General features: G+C 42.6%; 1 protein-coding gene across 1 annotated transcript; it reads right to left on the reverse strand.

Annotated features, from left to right (window-relative positions):
* Positions 1 to 279: 279 nt before the first annotated feature.
* On the reverse strand, positions 280 to 13,702 carry LOC139414207 (adenosine receptor A1-like). The gene is made up of 3 exons (XM_071162096.1): positions 13,275 to 13,702; positions 1,604 to 1,880; positions 280 to 701 (listed from the first exon to the last, which is right to left on the reverse strand). Exons 1-3 carry the CDS (start codon positions 13,700 to 13,702, stop codon positions 318 to 320), a joined length of 1,089 nt encoding a protein of 362 aa, XP_071018197.1. The 3' UTR covers positions 280 to 317.
* Positions 13,703 to 14,567: the final 865 nt, after the last annotated feature.

A 14,567-nucleotide genomic window follows, 5' to 3' on the forward strand; every position in this document is an offset into this window, starting at 1 on the left:
ATCCACTCGCAGACAATCAGGGATTAGATTGGCCCTTGGGATATCCATTACGTTCGTGGTTTAAGTTGCATTGTAGTAGAAACTCTCTGCTGTATTGGATTCCGCTGCCGGCAGCGTTTCCATAAGTCAATTTAGTACGGAGTATGTTCACAATCAACACGATCAGTCCAACACCCCACCACTGAAAAGCCATCATTGACAGATGGTTAACAAACAAAGTGTACAAATTTAAAAAGCATAAAAGAACGCCACACCAAACAACATACACATTGTGGGATGCGACAGACCCGTGCCCCCCTATGACCTTCATCACCAGATCAGACATAACTGTTATCATCGTTCGCCCTCAACATCCTCTCCAATCTGCTCTGGCACCTCTGACTCCCTCTCTGGGGCAGCTTGCCTACCGGGTCCCTACACAGCACATATTGCTTCCAGATCTTCCGGAACGCATTCTGGAACTTCTTGATCTGGAATGCGTAGACAATGGGGTTCACAGCGGAGTTGCCGTGTGTGAGCAGGATGGCGATGTAGATGAGAAGGGTGGGCTTGTCACCATTTGGGCTAAACAGCGTGATGCAGTTGAGGATGTTTAGAGGAAGCCAGCTGATGGCAAACAGGAAGAGGACCAGAGCCAATGACTTGGCTAGTTTCAGCTCCTTACTGTAGTAATGGCTGCGGTCTATGTGGCTCTCCGTCACCTGGGGTAGGAGGGAGGGAGAAGAGGATTTAGACTTTAGATTCAGAGGCTGTACATTTCTGTAATGCATACTTACAAGTTAACTGATGTTTTAACTGACGTTACATTTTTTGGTTATTCTATTCCAAGTGTGTTTGATTTGCACAGCATTGTGTCCTGGGTGAGTGAGTTGACACCTGATTTAGAAACAAACCAACATCTCTGCTCATTATGCCTGTCTAAGCTTTCATCCCTGAGGGGAATAACCTGTTATGCCAAAGTACAGCGAATTTCAACACCCCTTTATCTCCTTCCACCTCCCTGCTGTGCTCATCAAATGTACCCTCTTCATTCACCTGACTCTAGTCTAGTCAGTGACCTTCATGTAACCTGGTCCCAGAACTGTTTGTGCGGTCTTGCCAACTCCTAGGATCATTGTCAGGCCATGTGAGAATGACCATAGGAGTTGGCAAGATCAAGCTAACTTTGGCAAGACTAGCTCAAGCTAACCTTGACAAGACATTGGAAAGACTAGCTCAAGCCAACCTTGGCAAGACATTGGAAAGACTAGCTCAAGCCAACCTTGGCAAGACATTTGAAAGACTAGCTCAAGCCAACCTTGGCAAGACATTGGGAAGACTAGCTCAAGCTAACCTTGGCAAGACATTGGAAAGACTAGCTCAAGCCAACCTTGGCAAGACATTGGGAAGACTAGCTCAAGCTAACCTTAGCAAGACATTGGTAAGACTAAATCAGGCTAATGTTCTTACCGAGCTGGCGTTGGATCATATAATACCTCAGCATAGATAATTATTGCACATATAATAGAGACAATGCACATAGCTCATGGTAAAGAAGGTAGGGTTACCCTGTTCTAGTCATCTGATTCTCAAGACAGGTACTTCTCTACAGACAGTGAGCTACCTTCTTGTTGAGCTGGTGGTGTATCTTGTAGAATATCTCAGCATAGATTAGCAGCATGAGGACGAGGGGCGGCAGCACCCAGCCGAAGAAGTTGAAGTAGACCATGTAGTCCATGCTGATGACTTTCTCAAACTTACACATCACCTGGGAGACGTTGTCATGGAGACACTGCCGGTTGTTCCAGCCCAGCATGGGCGTCAGGCCAACCACTATGGCAACCATCCAACACACCACCACCGCCGTGCCTGCACGCCGCCGTGTCACCACATGTTTGTAGCTATGGAGATGGGGGATAAGACAAGAATGAGGAGTTAGAGTATACTGGGTTGGTGTGTGTGCGTGTGAGTATTGAGCAACAATTGCTGGAGTTTTAGTGCATACTTTTCTGTTTTTCCTGTTGAAATGCTTCCAAGTGCTTTCTTTGTGTCACGCCCTGATCTATTTCACCTGTCCTTGTGCTTGTCTCCACCCCACTCCAGGTGTCGCCCATCTTCCCCACTTATCCCCTGGGTATATATACCTGTGTTTTCTGTCTGTCTGTGCCAGTTTGTCTTGTTTGTTCAAGTCTACCAGCGGTTTGTGTTTCAGCTTCTGCTTTTTCCAGTCTCTCTTTTCTCACCCTCCTGGTTTTGACGCCTGCCAGTCCTGACTCCGAGCTCGCCTGCCTGACTACTCTAAAATGTGTGTCCTGCACTACAAATCGTTTTCAAGGCAAAGGGTTTTGATTTGTTTATCACTTTTATGGTTAGTACTTTTTTGGTTACTACATGATTCCATATGTGTTATTTCATAGTTTTGATGTCTTCACTATTATTCTACAATATAGTAAAAAATTAAGAAAAACCCTTGAATGAGTAGGTGTGTCCAAACGTTTGACTGGTACTGTATTTGTGGCTGGAGGCAAGGTACATACCGGGCCTGTGTTAAAAACAGAATGTTTGCATAAGGGTGTTAGTTGCAGAGTTTGGCAGGACTGACATCAGTGCATTCTATGGAGTCCCAAAAACCAAGGATTTAATGTTACAGGCAATTGGGAGAGCAGAATGGAATGTGACTGGGGCAGAGATCTGTGTGGCTCATAAATTAAGGAAGTAGGTAATAGAGTCTCTGGGGAACGATACCCCTCCTCTGTGTATAGTGATACAGGAGATTTCTCGTAGTAGAAGGAAGGACAGCTAATTGTGCACGATATGTATGCATGCATGTTAACATTAGAAGCCTCCTCCCTAAGTTTGTTTTATTCACTGCTTTAGCACACTCTGCCAACCCGGATGTCCTAGCCGTGTCTGAATCCTGGCTTAGGATTTCCATCCCTAACTACATCTTCCGACAAGATAGAACAGCCAAAGGGGACGGTGCTGCAATCTACTGCAGAGATAGCCTGCAGAGTTCTGTCTTACTATCCAGGTCTGTACCCAAACAATTCCAGCTTCTACTTCTAAAAATCCACCTTTCCAGAAACAAGTCTCTCACTGTTGTCACTTGCTATAGACCACCCTCTGCCCCCAGCTGTGCCCTGGACACCATATGTGAATTGATTGCCCCCTATTTATCTACAGAGCTTGTGCTGCTAGGTGACCAAAACTGGGACATGCTTAACACAATCTAAGCTTGATGCCCTCAATCTCACACAATTATCAATGAACCCACCAGGTACAACCCCAAATCTGTAAACATGGGCACCCTCATATCATCCTAACCAACTTGCCCTCCAAATAGTCCTCTGCTGTTTTCAACCAAGATCTCAGCGATCACTGCCTCATTGCCTGCATCTGTAATGGGTCTGCGGTCAAACGACCACCCCTCATCACTGTCAAACGCTCCCTAAAACACTTCAGAGAGCAGGCCTTTCTAATCGACCTGACCCGGGTATCCTGGAAGGATATTGACCTCGTCCCGTCAGTAGAGGATGCCTGGTTATTCTTTAAAAGTAACTTCCTCACCATCTTAGATAAGCATGCTTCCCCGAGGGGAACTCCACCCCCCCATTCAGCTGTAAAGGTGGCGCAGGGAATTCAAAAATATTCTTTAGAAATATTTAACTTTCACACATTAACAAGTCCAATACCTCAAATGAAAGATAAACATCTTGTTCATCTACCCATCATGTCTGATTTTTAAAATGTTTTATAGCGAAAACACAACATATATTTATGTTAGACCACCACCAAATCAAAGGAAAAACGCAGCCATTTTTTCCAGCCAAAGATAGAGTCACAAAAGCAGGAGATCAAGAGATAAAATGAATCACTAACCTTTTGAAAATCTTCATCAGATGACACTCATGACATGTTACATTTATGTTTTGTTCGATAATATGCATATTTATATCCACAAATCTCGTTTTACATTGACGCCATGTTCAGAAATGCCTCCAAAATATCCGGAGGAATTATAGAAAGCTACGCCAGATAACAGAATTACTCATCATAAACTTTGACTAAAGATACATGTTCTACATATAATTAAAGATACACTGGTTCTTAAAGCAACTGCTGTGTCAGATTTTTTAAAAACGTTACGGAAAAGCCTACCATGCAATAATCTGAGACAGCGCTCAGACGTAAAAGTTCTCTGCCATGTTGGAGTCAACAGAAATACGAAATAACATCATAAATATTCCCTTACCTTTGATGATCTTTCATCAGAATGCAGTGCAAGGAGTCCTAGTTCCACAATAAATCGTTATTTTGTTCCATAATGTCCAATACTAGTGTCTAATTAGCTGCATTTGCTACCACTTTCAGCTCACGTACCCAAAAACTGACGCTGGTCCAGGACAACTCACACGAAAACTTCAAAAAGATATATTCCAGATCGAATAAACTGGTCAAACTAAGTAGAGAATCAATCTTCAGGATGTTATTTTCATATATATCCAATAACGTTCCAACCGGATCATACGTTTTCAGCTGCAGCCAAATGGAACGACGGTGGCACCCACAGAGAAATGCGCCACAGGAAAATGGCATTCTGTCGGGACAGTGACTATTTCCCCTCCCATTCGGTCAAAGTTCACACCAAAAGCTCCATTCCACTTTCTACTGAATGAGGACATCTAGTGGAAGGCGTAGGAAGTGCTACCAGATCCATATCTTGGGAATGGAATGGACGTCAAAGTTGACCCACATTTAGAATTTCCCTTCTTGTTTGGAAGATTGCCTGCCCTATGAGTTCTGTTATACTCCCAGACATAATTCAAACAGTTTTAGAAACTTCAGAGTGTTTTCTATCCAATAGTAATAATAATATGAATATATTAGCAATCTAGGACAGAGTAGGATGCAGTTCACTATGGGCACGCAATTCATCCAAAGTGAAAATACTGCCCCCTATCCTCAACAAGTTTTAAATAAGCATGCCCCATTCAAAAAAATGTAGAACCAGGAACAGATAAAGCCCTTGGTTCTCTCCAGACCTGACTGCCCTTGACCAGCACAAAAACATCCTATGGCGATCTGCATTAGCATCGAATAGCCCCCATGATATGCAACTTTTCAGGGAAGTTAGGAACCAATATACACAGGCAGTTAGGAAAGCTAAGGCTAGCTTTTTCAAGCAGAATTATTTTTCATCCTGTAGCATAAACTCAAAAAATTCTGGGACACTGTAAAGTCCATGGAGAATAAGAGCACCTCCTCCCAGCTGCCCACTGCACTGAGGCTAGGAAATACTGTCACCACTATAATTGAGAATTTCAATAAGCATTTTTCTACAGCTGGCCATGCTTTCCACCTGGCTACCCCTACCCCGATCAACAGCCCTGCACACCCCACAGCAACTTGCCCAAGCCTCCCCCATTTCTCCTTCACCCAAATCCAGATAGCTGATGTTCTGAAAGAGTTGCAAAATCTGGACCCCAACAAATCAGATGGGCTAGACAATCTGGACCCTCTCTTTGTAAAATGATCTGCCGAAATTGTTGCAACCCCTATTACTAGCCTGTTCAACCTCTCTTTCATATCGTCTGAGATCCCCAAGGATTGGAAAGCTGCCGCAGTCATCCCCCTCTTCAAAGGGGGAGACATCCTGGACCCAAACTGTTACAGACCTATATCCATCCTGCCCTGCCTATCTAAGGTCTTCGAAAGCCAAGTCAACAAACAGATCACTGACCATCTCGAATCCCACCGTACCTTCTCCGCTGTGCAATCTGGTTTCCGAGCCGGTCACGGGTGCACCTCAACCACGCTCAAGGTACTAAACGATATCATAACCGCCATCGATAAAAGACAGTACTGTTCAGCCATCTTCATCGACCTGGCCAAGGCTTTCGACTCTGTCAATCACCATATTCTTATTGGCAGACTCAGTAGCCTCGGTTTTTCTAATGACTGCCTTGCCTGGTTCACCAACTACTTTGCAGACAGAGTTCAGTGTGTCAAATCGGAGGGCATGTTGTCCGGTCCTCTAGCAGTCTCTATGGGGGTGCCACAGGGTTCAATTCTCGGGCCGACTCTTTTCTCTGTATATATCAATGATGTTGCTCTTGCTGCGGGCGATTCCCTGATCCACCTCTACGCAGACGACACCATTCTGTATACTTCTGGCCCTTCCTTGGACACTGTGCTATCTAACCTCCAAACAAGCTTCAATGCCATACAACACTCCTTCCGTGGCCTCCAACTGCTCTTAATCACTAGTAAAACCAAATGCATGCTTTTCAACCGTTCGCTGCCTGCACCCGCACGCCCGACTAGCATCACCACCCTGGATGGTTCCGACCTAGAATATGTGGACATCTCTAAGTACCTAGGTGTCTGGCTAGACTGTAAACTCTCCTTCCAGACTCATATCAAACATCTCCAATCTAAAATCAAATCTAGAGTCAGCCTTCTATTCCGCAACAAAGCCTCCTTCACTCACGCCGCCAAACTTACCGTAGTAAAACTGACTATCCTACCGATCCTCAACTTCGGCGATCTTTGGCCGACTTTCCTTCCAGTTCTCTGCTGCCAATGACAGGAACGAACTGCAAAAATCACTGAAGCTGGAGACTCATATTTCTCTCACTAGCTTTAAGCACCAGCTGTCAGAGCAGCTCATGGATCACTGCACCTGTACATAGCCCATCTGTAAATAGCCCATCCAACTACCTCATCCCCATACTGTATTTATGTATTTATCTTGTTCCTTTTGCACCCCAGTATCTCTACTTGCACATTCATCTTCTGCACATCTACCATTCCAGTGTTTAATTGCTATATTGTAATTACTTCGCCACCATGGCCTATTTATTGCCTTACCTCCCTTATCCTACCTCATTTTGCACACACTGTATATAGACTTTTTCTACTGTATTATTGACTGTATGTTTGTTTATTCTGTGTTGTATGTGTCAAACTGCTGTGCTTTATCTTGGCCAGGTCGCAGTTGTAAATGAGAACTTGTTCTCAATTAGCCTACCTGGTTAAATAAAGGTTGAATAAATCAAATAAATAAATATAGAGACTACTATGAAGATAAGTTGAATGTCACACATACTCAGATCATGGGTGGAGCAGAGATAGTGATAACATTTCAGACACTGTTGGCAACTTTTAGTGAGAAGTTAATTCAAAGAAGGTACAGCTCCTGGAAGACTAGCAGGAGGCCACCTCACTGGAAGGGAAGTTCGCTGTAATAATAGCATCACATCCCCTGCAAAGCGTGATTAAGAAACATGTGACTGAGTTTTGTAAAGGTTGTATTTCAGGTGGCCATGGAGGAAGAAGGAGATGGGGAGGATAGTGATTATCTGGGTTTTGTAACCTGTGTCTAACGGGGGAAGACTGGATGAAAGCATGAGGTGTTTTTTTTTAAGGCAGAAAAGTATCCCAAAGGTATAGAGTGAGAATCGTTGTTATCCAACTTAGTTTTTTCTTTGCATATATAATTATGTGTAGCTTAACGCATTATTAATACTTGTTATGTTTTGTGTTTCCTTTGCTTTTGAAGTCGTGTGCTACCACTCTCTTAGGAACCCAAAGCAAGAAATGGTGAAAGTCAAAAGCTCCAGCTGAAATGTCATTATCAGTTGTCTGACAAGAGATGGAAATAAGGGTGTGCATAGTGTGACTCTAGATCAAAGGACGTAAGTCTCGGAGGTGTAAATATACAAATCAACTGTGAATGTTATAGTTTTATTTTTGTGTTCATTTATAAGTAATTTCCAAGTTTATATGTATGGAGTTACTGTTAACTCTGATTTACCACCCCAAGATATTTCTGAACAACGTCTATTTGCGCCCCTACTGGATGGAAATTACAAATGTAATGGCTGTGCTCAATGCAATGGCACTTATAAATGTACATCCTTCAAACACCCACAAACAGGGAAATCGATCCCAATCAAAGGTGTTATTACGTGCTCCACTAAGGCAGTTATTTATCTTATAACTTGTCCTTGTGGTAAAAATTATGTAGGTAAAACAAAGCACGAATTAAAAGTACGTATCTCAGAGCATCGTAGCACCATTAGGTGTAAAAACTTTACTTATCCAGTTGCGGCCCACTTCTTGGAGGCAGTCCACTCGATTTCGTCTCTGCGTTATATTGGCATCGAACATGTCACCCTCCCTAGGAGAGGGGGTGACCTTGATAATTTATTGTTAAAACGAGAGGCTGCCTGGATCTTTAACTTAAAGACCCTTGCTCCCTTCGGTCTCAACGTAGACTTTGATCTGAAGCCATTCTTGTGATTATTGTGACTTTGCCATTGTAATTGTTTGTAAGCTTGTGTAGTCATATTTGTCTATGATCGTATGCTTCCATTTGTTGTTTGTATGCTGTTCTAATATTTGATAATTAACCAATGATATTATAGGCCCCTCTTGGCCATGATTACAGACACCGGTGTCTTTTGACACTACATAAACGAGTCATCCCGCAGTGTTTGTGATAATACCCTGATGAAGACAGCTTGGCTGTCGAAACATTGGTAATTACATTTTTGCATCTGAGCTCCTAGAGTGTGCGGCTCTCTTTTATTACAGACTCGGTCAGGGAGAGGTTGAAAATGTCAGTGAAGACACTTGCCAGTTGTTCCGCGCATGCTTTGAGTACACGTCCTGGTAATCCGTCTGGCCCACGGTTTTGTGAATGTTCACCTGTTTAAAGGTCTTGCTCACATCGGCTACCGAGAGTGTTATCACATAGTCGTCCAGAACAGCTGGTGCTCTTGTGCATGCTTCAGTCCTTGCCTCGAAGTGAGTATAAAAGGCATTTAGCTTGTCTGGTAGGCTCGCGTAACTGGGCAGCTCGCATCTGGGTTTCCCTTTGTAGTCCTTAATAGTTTTCAAGCCCTGCCACATTTGATGAGTCAGAGACGGTGTAGTAGGATTCAATCTTAATCCTGTATTGACGCTTTGATTGTTTGGTGGTTCGTTTGAGGGTATAGCAGGATTTTTTATAAGGGTCCGGATTAGTGAGCTGCTCCTTGAAAGTGGCAGCTTTAGCTCAATGCAGATTTTGCCTGTAATCCATGGCTTCTGGTTTGGATATGTACGTACTGTCACTGTGGGGACGACGTCTTTTATGCACTTATTGATGAAGCCGATGACTGAGGTGGTGTACTCCTCAATGTCATTGGATGAATCCCGGAACATAATCCAGTCTGTGCTAGCAAAACAGTCCTGTAGCTGTCAACGGAATTTCATAATTCCTATATGTGTTCATTAATTAAAATCACTGTCTGTTTCTAAGAATTTGTAAGATTCTTATTTGTATAAAATAGACAGGAACAGTCTTATCAAAATTAGATAATTATATTTATTCTCGGAGCGCGCTGCCATAGAACCACGAACAACAGTTTATATACAAAATATGACGTCATTGGTTATAGAATGAATCTCCTCCTCTCGAGCAAGACAAAGCAGGTTCAAAAGATTATTCCAACCCACTAGCACACACTCCTGACTCACACTATATCAGGATTAACTTCTGAAGTCTCACCATTATCTATCACTATTTAGCAGACAGTTCCAGATAACAGAAAACCTAGGAGAGGATCTCGCTGTCTTGTTTAATCGCCACAGAGTTATAGCTGAGTGGGTTCAAACATAGGTTAATGACCCTCTTTGCTTTCTTCAAACACACAACACATTCCTCCCCAACCTAGTTGGAATGGTGTTTATTATGTTTAATTACTCCTTGTTCATGCTACATAATCTCTTCCATATGAACTAAATTTATATCTATAATAAAACAGGGTAGAGTTTAATTAGTTATAGTTCTATTTAAATGTAGATATTGTTTAGTCATTATTCATAAAATTCCTATCAGTAGCGCAGCATACACATCAGTTACAGGGTGTCCACATCTCCAACAAACTAACATGGTCCAAGCACACCAAGACAGTCGTGAAGAGGGCACGACAAAACCTATTTCCCCTCAGGAGACTGAAAATATTTGGCATGGGTCCTCATGTCCTCAAAAGGCTCTCGAGCTGCACCATCGAGAGCATCCTGACCGGTTGCATCACTGCATGGTATGGCAACTGCCCAGCCTCAGACCGCAAGGCACTACAGAGGGTAGTGTGTACAGCCCAGTACATCACTGGGGCCAAGCTTCCTGCCATCCAGGACCTCTATACCAGGCAGTGTAAGCGGAAGGCCCTAAAAATTGTCAAAGCCTCCCGCCACCCTTGTCATAGACTGTTCTCTCTGCGACCACACGGTAAGCGATACCAGAGCACCAAGTCTAGGTCCAAGAGGCTTCTAAATAGCTTCTACCCCCAATCCATAAAACTCCTGAACATCTAATCAAATGGCCACCCAGACTACTTGTATTACTATTTGCTTTGCTCCCCCTCTTTTACACCGCTGCTACTCTCTATTGTTATCATCTATGCATAGTCACTTTAATAACTCTACCTACATATTACCTCAACTAACCGGTGCCCATTCACATTGACTCTGTACCGGTACTCCCCTGTATATAGTCTCGCTATTGTTATTTTACTGCTGCTCTTTAATTACTTGTTACTTTTATTTCTTATTCATATATTTTTTTAAACTGCATTGTTGGTTAGGGGCTCGTAAGTAAGCATTTCACTGTCACCTGTTGTTTTGAGGCGCATGTGACTAATGAAATGTGATTTGATCTTACCACTTCCGTATCGAGTGAGTCACTGGTACTTCCTGCTTTAGTTTTTGCTTGTAAGCAGGAATCAGGAGGATAGAATTATGGTCAGATTTGCCAAATGGAGGGTGGGGGAGAGCTTTGTATGCATCTATGTATGTAGAGTAAAGGTGGTCTACAGTTTTTTCCCTCTGGTTGCACATGTGACATGCTGGTAAAAAAATGTGGTAAAACTGATTTAAGTTTGCCTGCATTAATGTCCCACGCCACTAGGAGCGCCACTTCTGGATGAGCATTTTTTTGGTTTGCTTATGGCCTTGGTTTTATTTGGTTTTATTAAGGTCTTTAGTGCCAGCATTGGTCTGTGGTGGTAAATAGACTGCTACGAATAATATAGATGAGAACTCTCTTGGTAGCAATACCTTGAGACTTTTTTAATATTAGACATCGCGCACCTGCTGCTATTGACAAATAGACACACACCCCCAACCCTCGTCTTTCCAGACGTAGCTTCTCTGTTCTGCCGGTGCATGGAAAATCCGGCCAGCTCTGTTATCCATGTCGTCGTTCAGCCACGACTCAGTGAAACATAAGATACTACAGTTTTTAATGTCCCGTTGGTAGGATAATCGTAATCATAGGTCCCCAATTTTATTTTCCAATGATTGCATGCTAGCCAGTAGAATGGGTGGGAGTTTGGAAAGCAGTATATCCTTCTCGTCAGAAAAAGCTTCATCCAGTTCAAGGTGAGTAATCGCTGTTCTGATGTCCAGAAGTTATTTCTGGTCATAAAAGATGGTAGCAGCAACATTATGTACAGAATAAGTTTTTTAAAATAATGCAAACAACGCAAAAAACAACAACAAAAATGGCACAGTAGGTTAGGAGCATGTAAAACGTCAGCCATCCTCTTCGGTGCCATCTTAACTTGGGCTCTAACTTGAAATGTCCTTATTAAATGTTAACATATTAGAACTGGGTGTGGAGTGCAGAAAGCACATCTACCTAAGTCCATATGTAGCAGCTCATTGTAAGTGAAATATATAATGATTTTCTCTACACATCACTACCCAGTCGGTCAACAGATGGAGAGGGTCACAGTCTCACTAGGAGAGCATTCCTCACAGCTGGTGTGGAATTCAAATAGAGCGGATACACACATCTCATCTTGACTATGGACTTGACCCCAACTGATACTGGCTATGTATACACAGTCTGTCTGCAGTCTGTTGTGGTTGGGGACTATACGGTTGTAAATTAATTCATTCTACATTTTTATATACAATGTGATATAAAATACAGTTAATGCTTCTCCAGCTGGAAGCAACATCATGTTGACATGTAGCTCTGTCTAAGAGCTGATTGTGGGAGATTCTCATTTGGGAAAATGACTGTCATCCATCCTCTCTCCTCCGCAACCCGGAACTGAGTGGTCGAGGAGTGTCAATTCGTTAGTAGGCATACGCAAGAGTGTCCTCCCCTCCTCGATAGCCCACTCCTCCTTTCGTCAAAGATATTCATGTGTATCCTACCACGGAAGAGTTTTGAAATCTGTCACACCCCCTTTGAATCAGCTTTTGTTTAGCCAGAGGAGAAAAACATGCACACGTTTAAAAACAATATGTTACTTATTGTTTTATCTATAAAATGTCTTGCACAACTAACTTCATTTGTTTTGAACACTTTACACATTTATTTTGGGGCAAGTGCCTGTCTGGCAAAACTGCCAATGGGCTGTGTAGTTGCAGCTACAGTGAGCTCCAAAAGTAGTGGGACAATGACAAATGTTTTGTTGTTTTGGCTCTGTACTCCAGCACGTTGGATTTAAAAATGATACAATGACTATGAGGTTAAAGTTAAAGCTTTAATTTTAGTCTATTTTTATCCATATCAGGTGAACCGTTTAGAAATTACAGCACTTATACATAGTCCCCCCATTTAAGGGAACCAAAAGTATTAGGAAAAATGTACTTAACTTTTTACTACTTTAATACACATTTAAGTATTAGCACACAATGACTACATCAAGCTTGTGACTCTACAAATTTGTCAGGTGCATTTGCTGTTTGTTTTGGTTGTGTATCAGATTATTTTGTAACCAATATAAATTAATGGTAAATAATGTATTGTGTATTTTGTTTTTGTCACATTCAGGATTATACATAATCATATCAGTGTCCACATTATTGTAGAAATGTTTAGAAACATATTCTATTCTTATTTACAATTAAAGTGACTCCAAAATGATGCAATACATTATTTACAATTTATTTCTTTATACCCTAAAATGAAAGCTGACAGTCTGCACTTTAACCTAATAGTCATTGTACCATTTCAAATACATAGTTCTGGAGTACAGAGCAAAAAAATAAGAAAAAAAATTACTGTCCAAATAGATTTGGAGCTTACTGTAAAATAGGCTGAGTAGCCTATTCAGGCAATCTGCAACAAAATAGCCTGTACTGCACAATATCTCAAATCCCACTGCCAACACACAAACGAGACAAATGTTTGACCTACTGATCTTGGCAAAGAAAGCATGCAAACAGAGACCAAAGAAAACTCAGCAAAGCACAATATTTCCCCTTTCTCTCTCTCTTATTATTATTACCTCATGGGTATTTTCACCCTCAGGTAACGGTCGATAGCGATTGCCAGCAACGCGAGGATGGAACTCTGCGTGAGCACCAGCACGATGCACGTGACCAGCAGGCAGCTGTAGAAGTGCATCTCGAAACCGATGTTGATGGTGATGGCCAGCGGGATGACCAGAGCCCCCACCGCAATGTCCGCCAGAGCCAGAGACACAATGAAACAGAAGGTGGTGTCTCGCATCGAACGGTTGATCCGCACCGCCCAGATAACCATCACGTTTCCGATCACCGAAGTCACTGCGATGATCACCTCCATCACGATGTAGATGGCTTCAACGGGCATCGTGCCGTTAGCCTGGTCGGTCCTGTTGTCTGGTGCTGCTAGCATCTCAGAAAGACAGAGTGGAGAAGTCGTCATATTCCCTTGTGGAATTCGGAGAGGCATTGGAACTCTTCTTTAAGCCTGCGCATGGTGTTCTGTTGTTCGATCCATAGGAAGTTATGCATCTAGATATATTGGTTGAAAAGTCCTTTTTGAGCCTGCATTACTGGGCAGAATGTGGACCCTGGTTTGGACACATCATGCATATTGTGGTTTTAGTGAAAGTCTGGTGTCCCACTCCCCAAAAAATGAGGAGGAACAATTTTCCCAGAGAATGTGTAATTGAGTCACACTGGCCACATAGTGCCTCAATTCAGTTCGCACCACCACTAGTCGTCATCATTAATAAGAATTGAAAATTGAAAAAAATAATCGTTCGTTCGTTATATTCCGGTTCTTTTTACAAAGGTGTTCCGCGTAGAATCCAGTCTTCTTTGCCAAAACCAAAGTTTGCTCACAAACGCAGAGCAGAGTGTTTTTTTAAAGGCTACAGTGGCAACTGTCCCTGGCGGTACGATCAGCTCCAATACAATCTCTAGTAATTGCGGCGAGGGAATTGTCTTTTCCCCGTTCTCTGTACTTTCTGGTAAGTCACATGCGCCAGCGGACATCTATGCAGAGAGAGAGAGTGCACCCTGTCCACAAAATTAGGTGGAAACTGAGTTGCACTTCCTGACCGCCTGCCAATGTATGACCATATTAGCGGCACACATTTCCCTCAGATTACACAGATCCACAAAGAACTCGAAAACAACCCCAATTTTTAAATCTATCTCCCATATCTATTGAGTGATATACCACAGTGTGACATAACCGCAGCAAGGTGTGTGACCTGTTTCCACAAGAAAAGGGCAACCAGTGAAGAACAAAAACCATTGTAAATACAACCCATTTTTATGTTTATTTCTTTTCCCTTTTGTATTTTAAC

Source organism: Oncorhynchus clarkii, chromosome 7 (genome assembly GCF_045791955.1).
Source record: "Oncorhynchus clarkii lewisi isolate Uvic-CL-2024 chromosome 7, UVic_Ocla_1.0, whole genome shotgun sequence".
Lineage (NCBI taxonomy): Eukaryota > Metazoa > Chordata > Actinopteri > Salmoniformes > Salmonidae > Oncorhynchus > Oncorhynchus clarkii.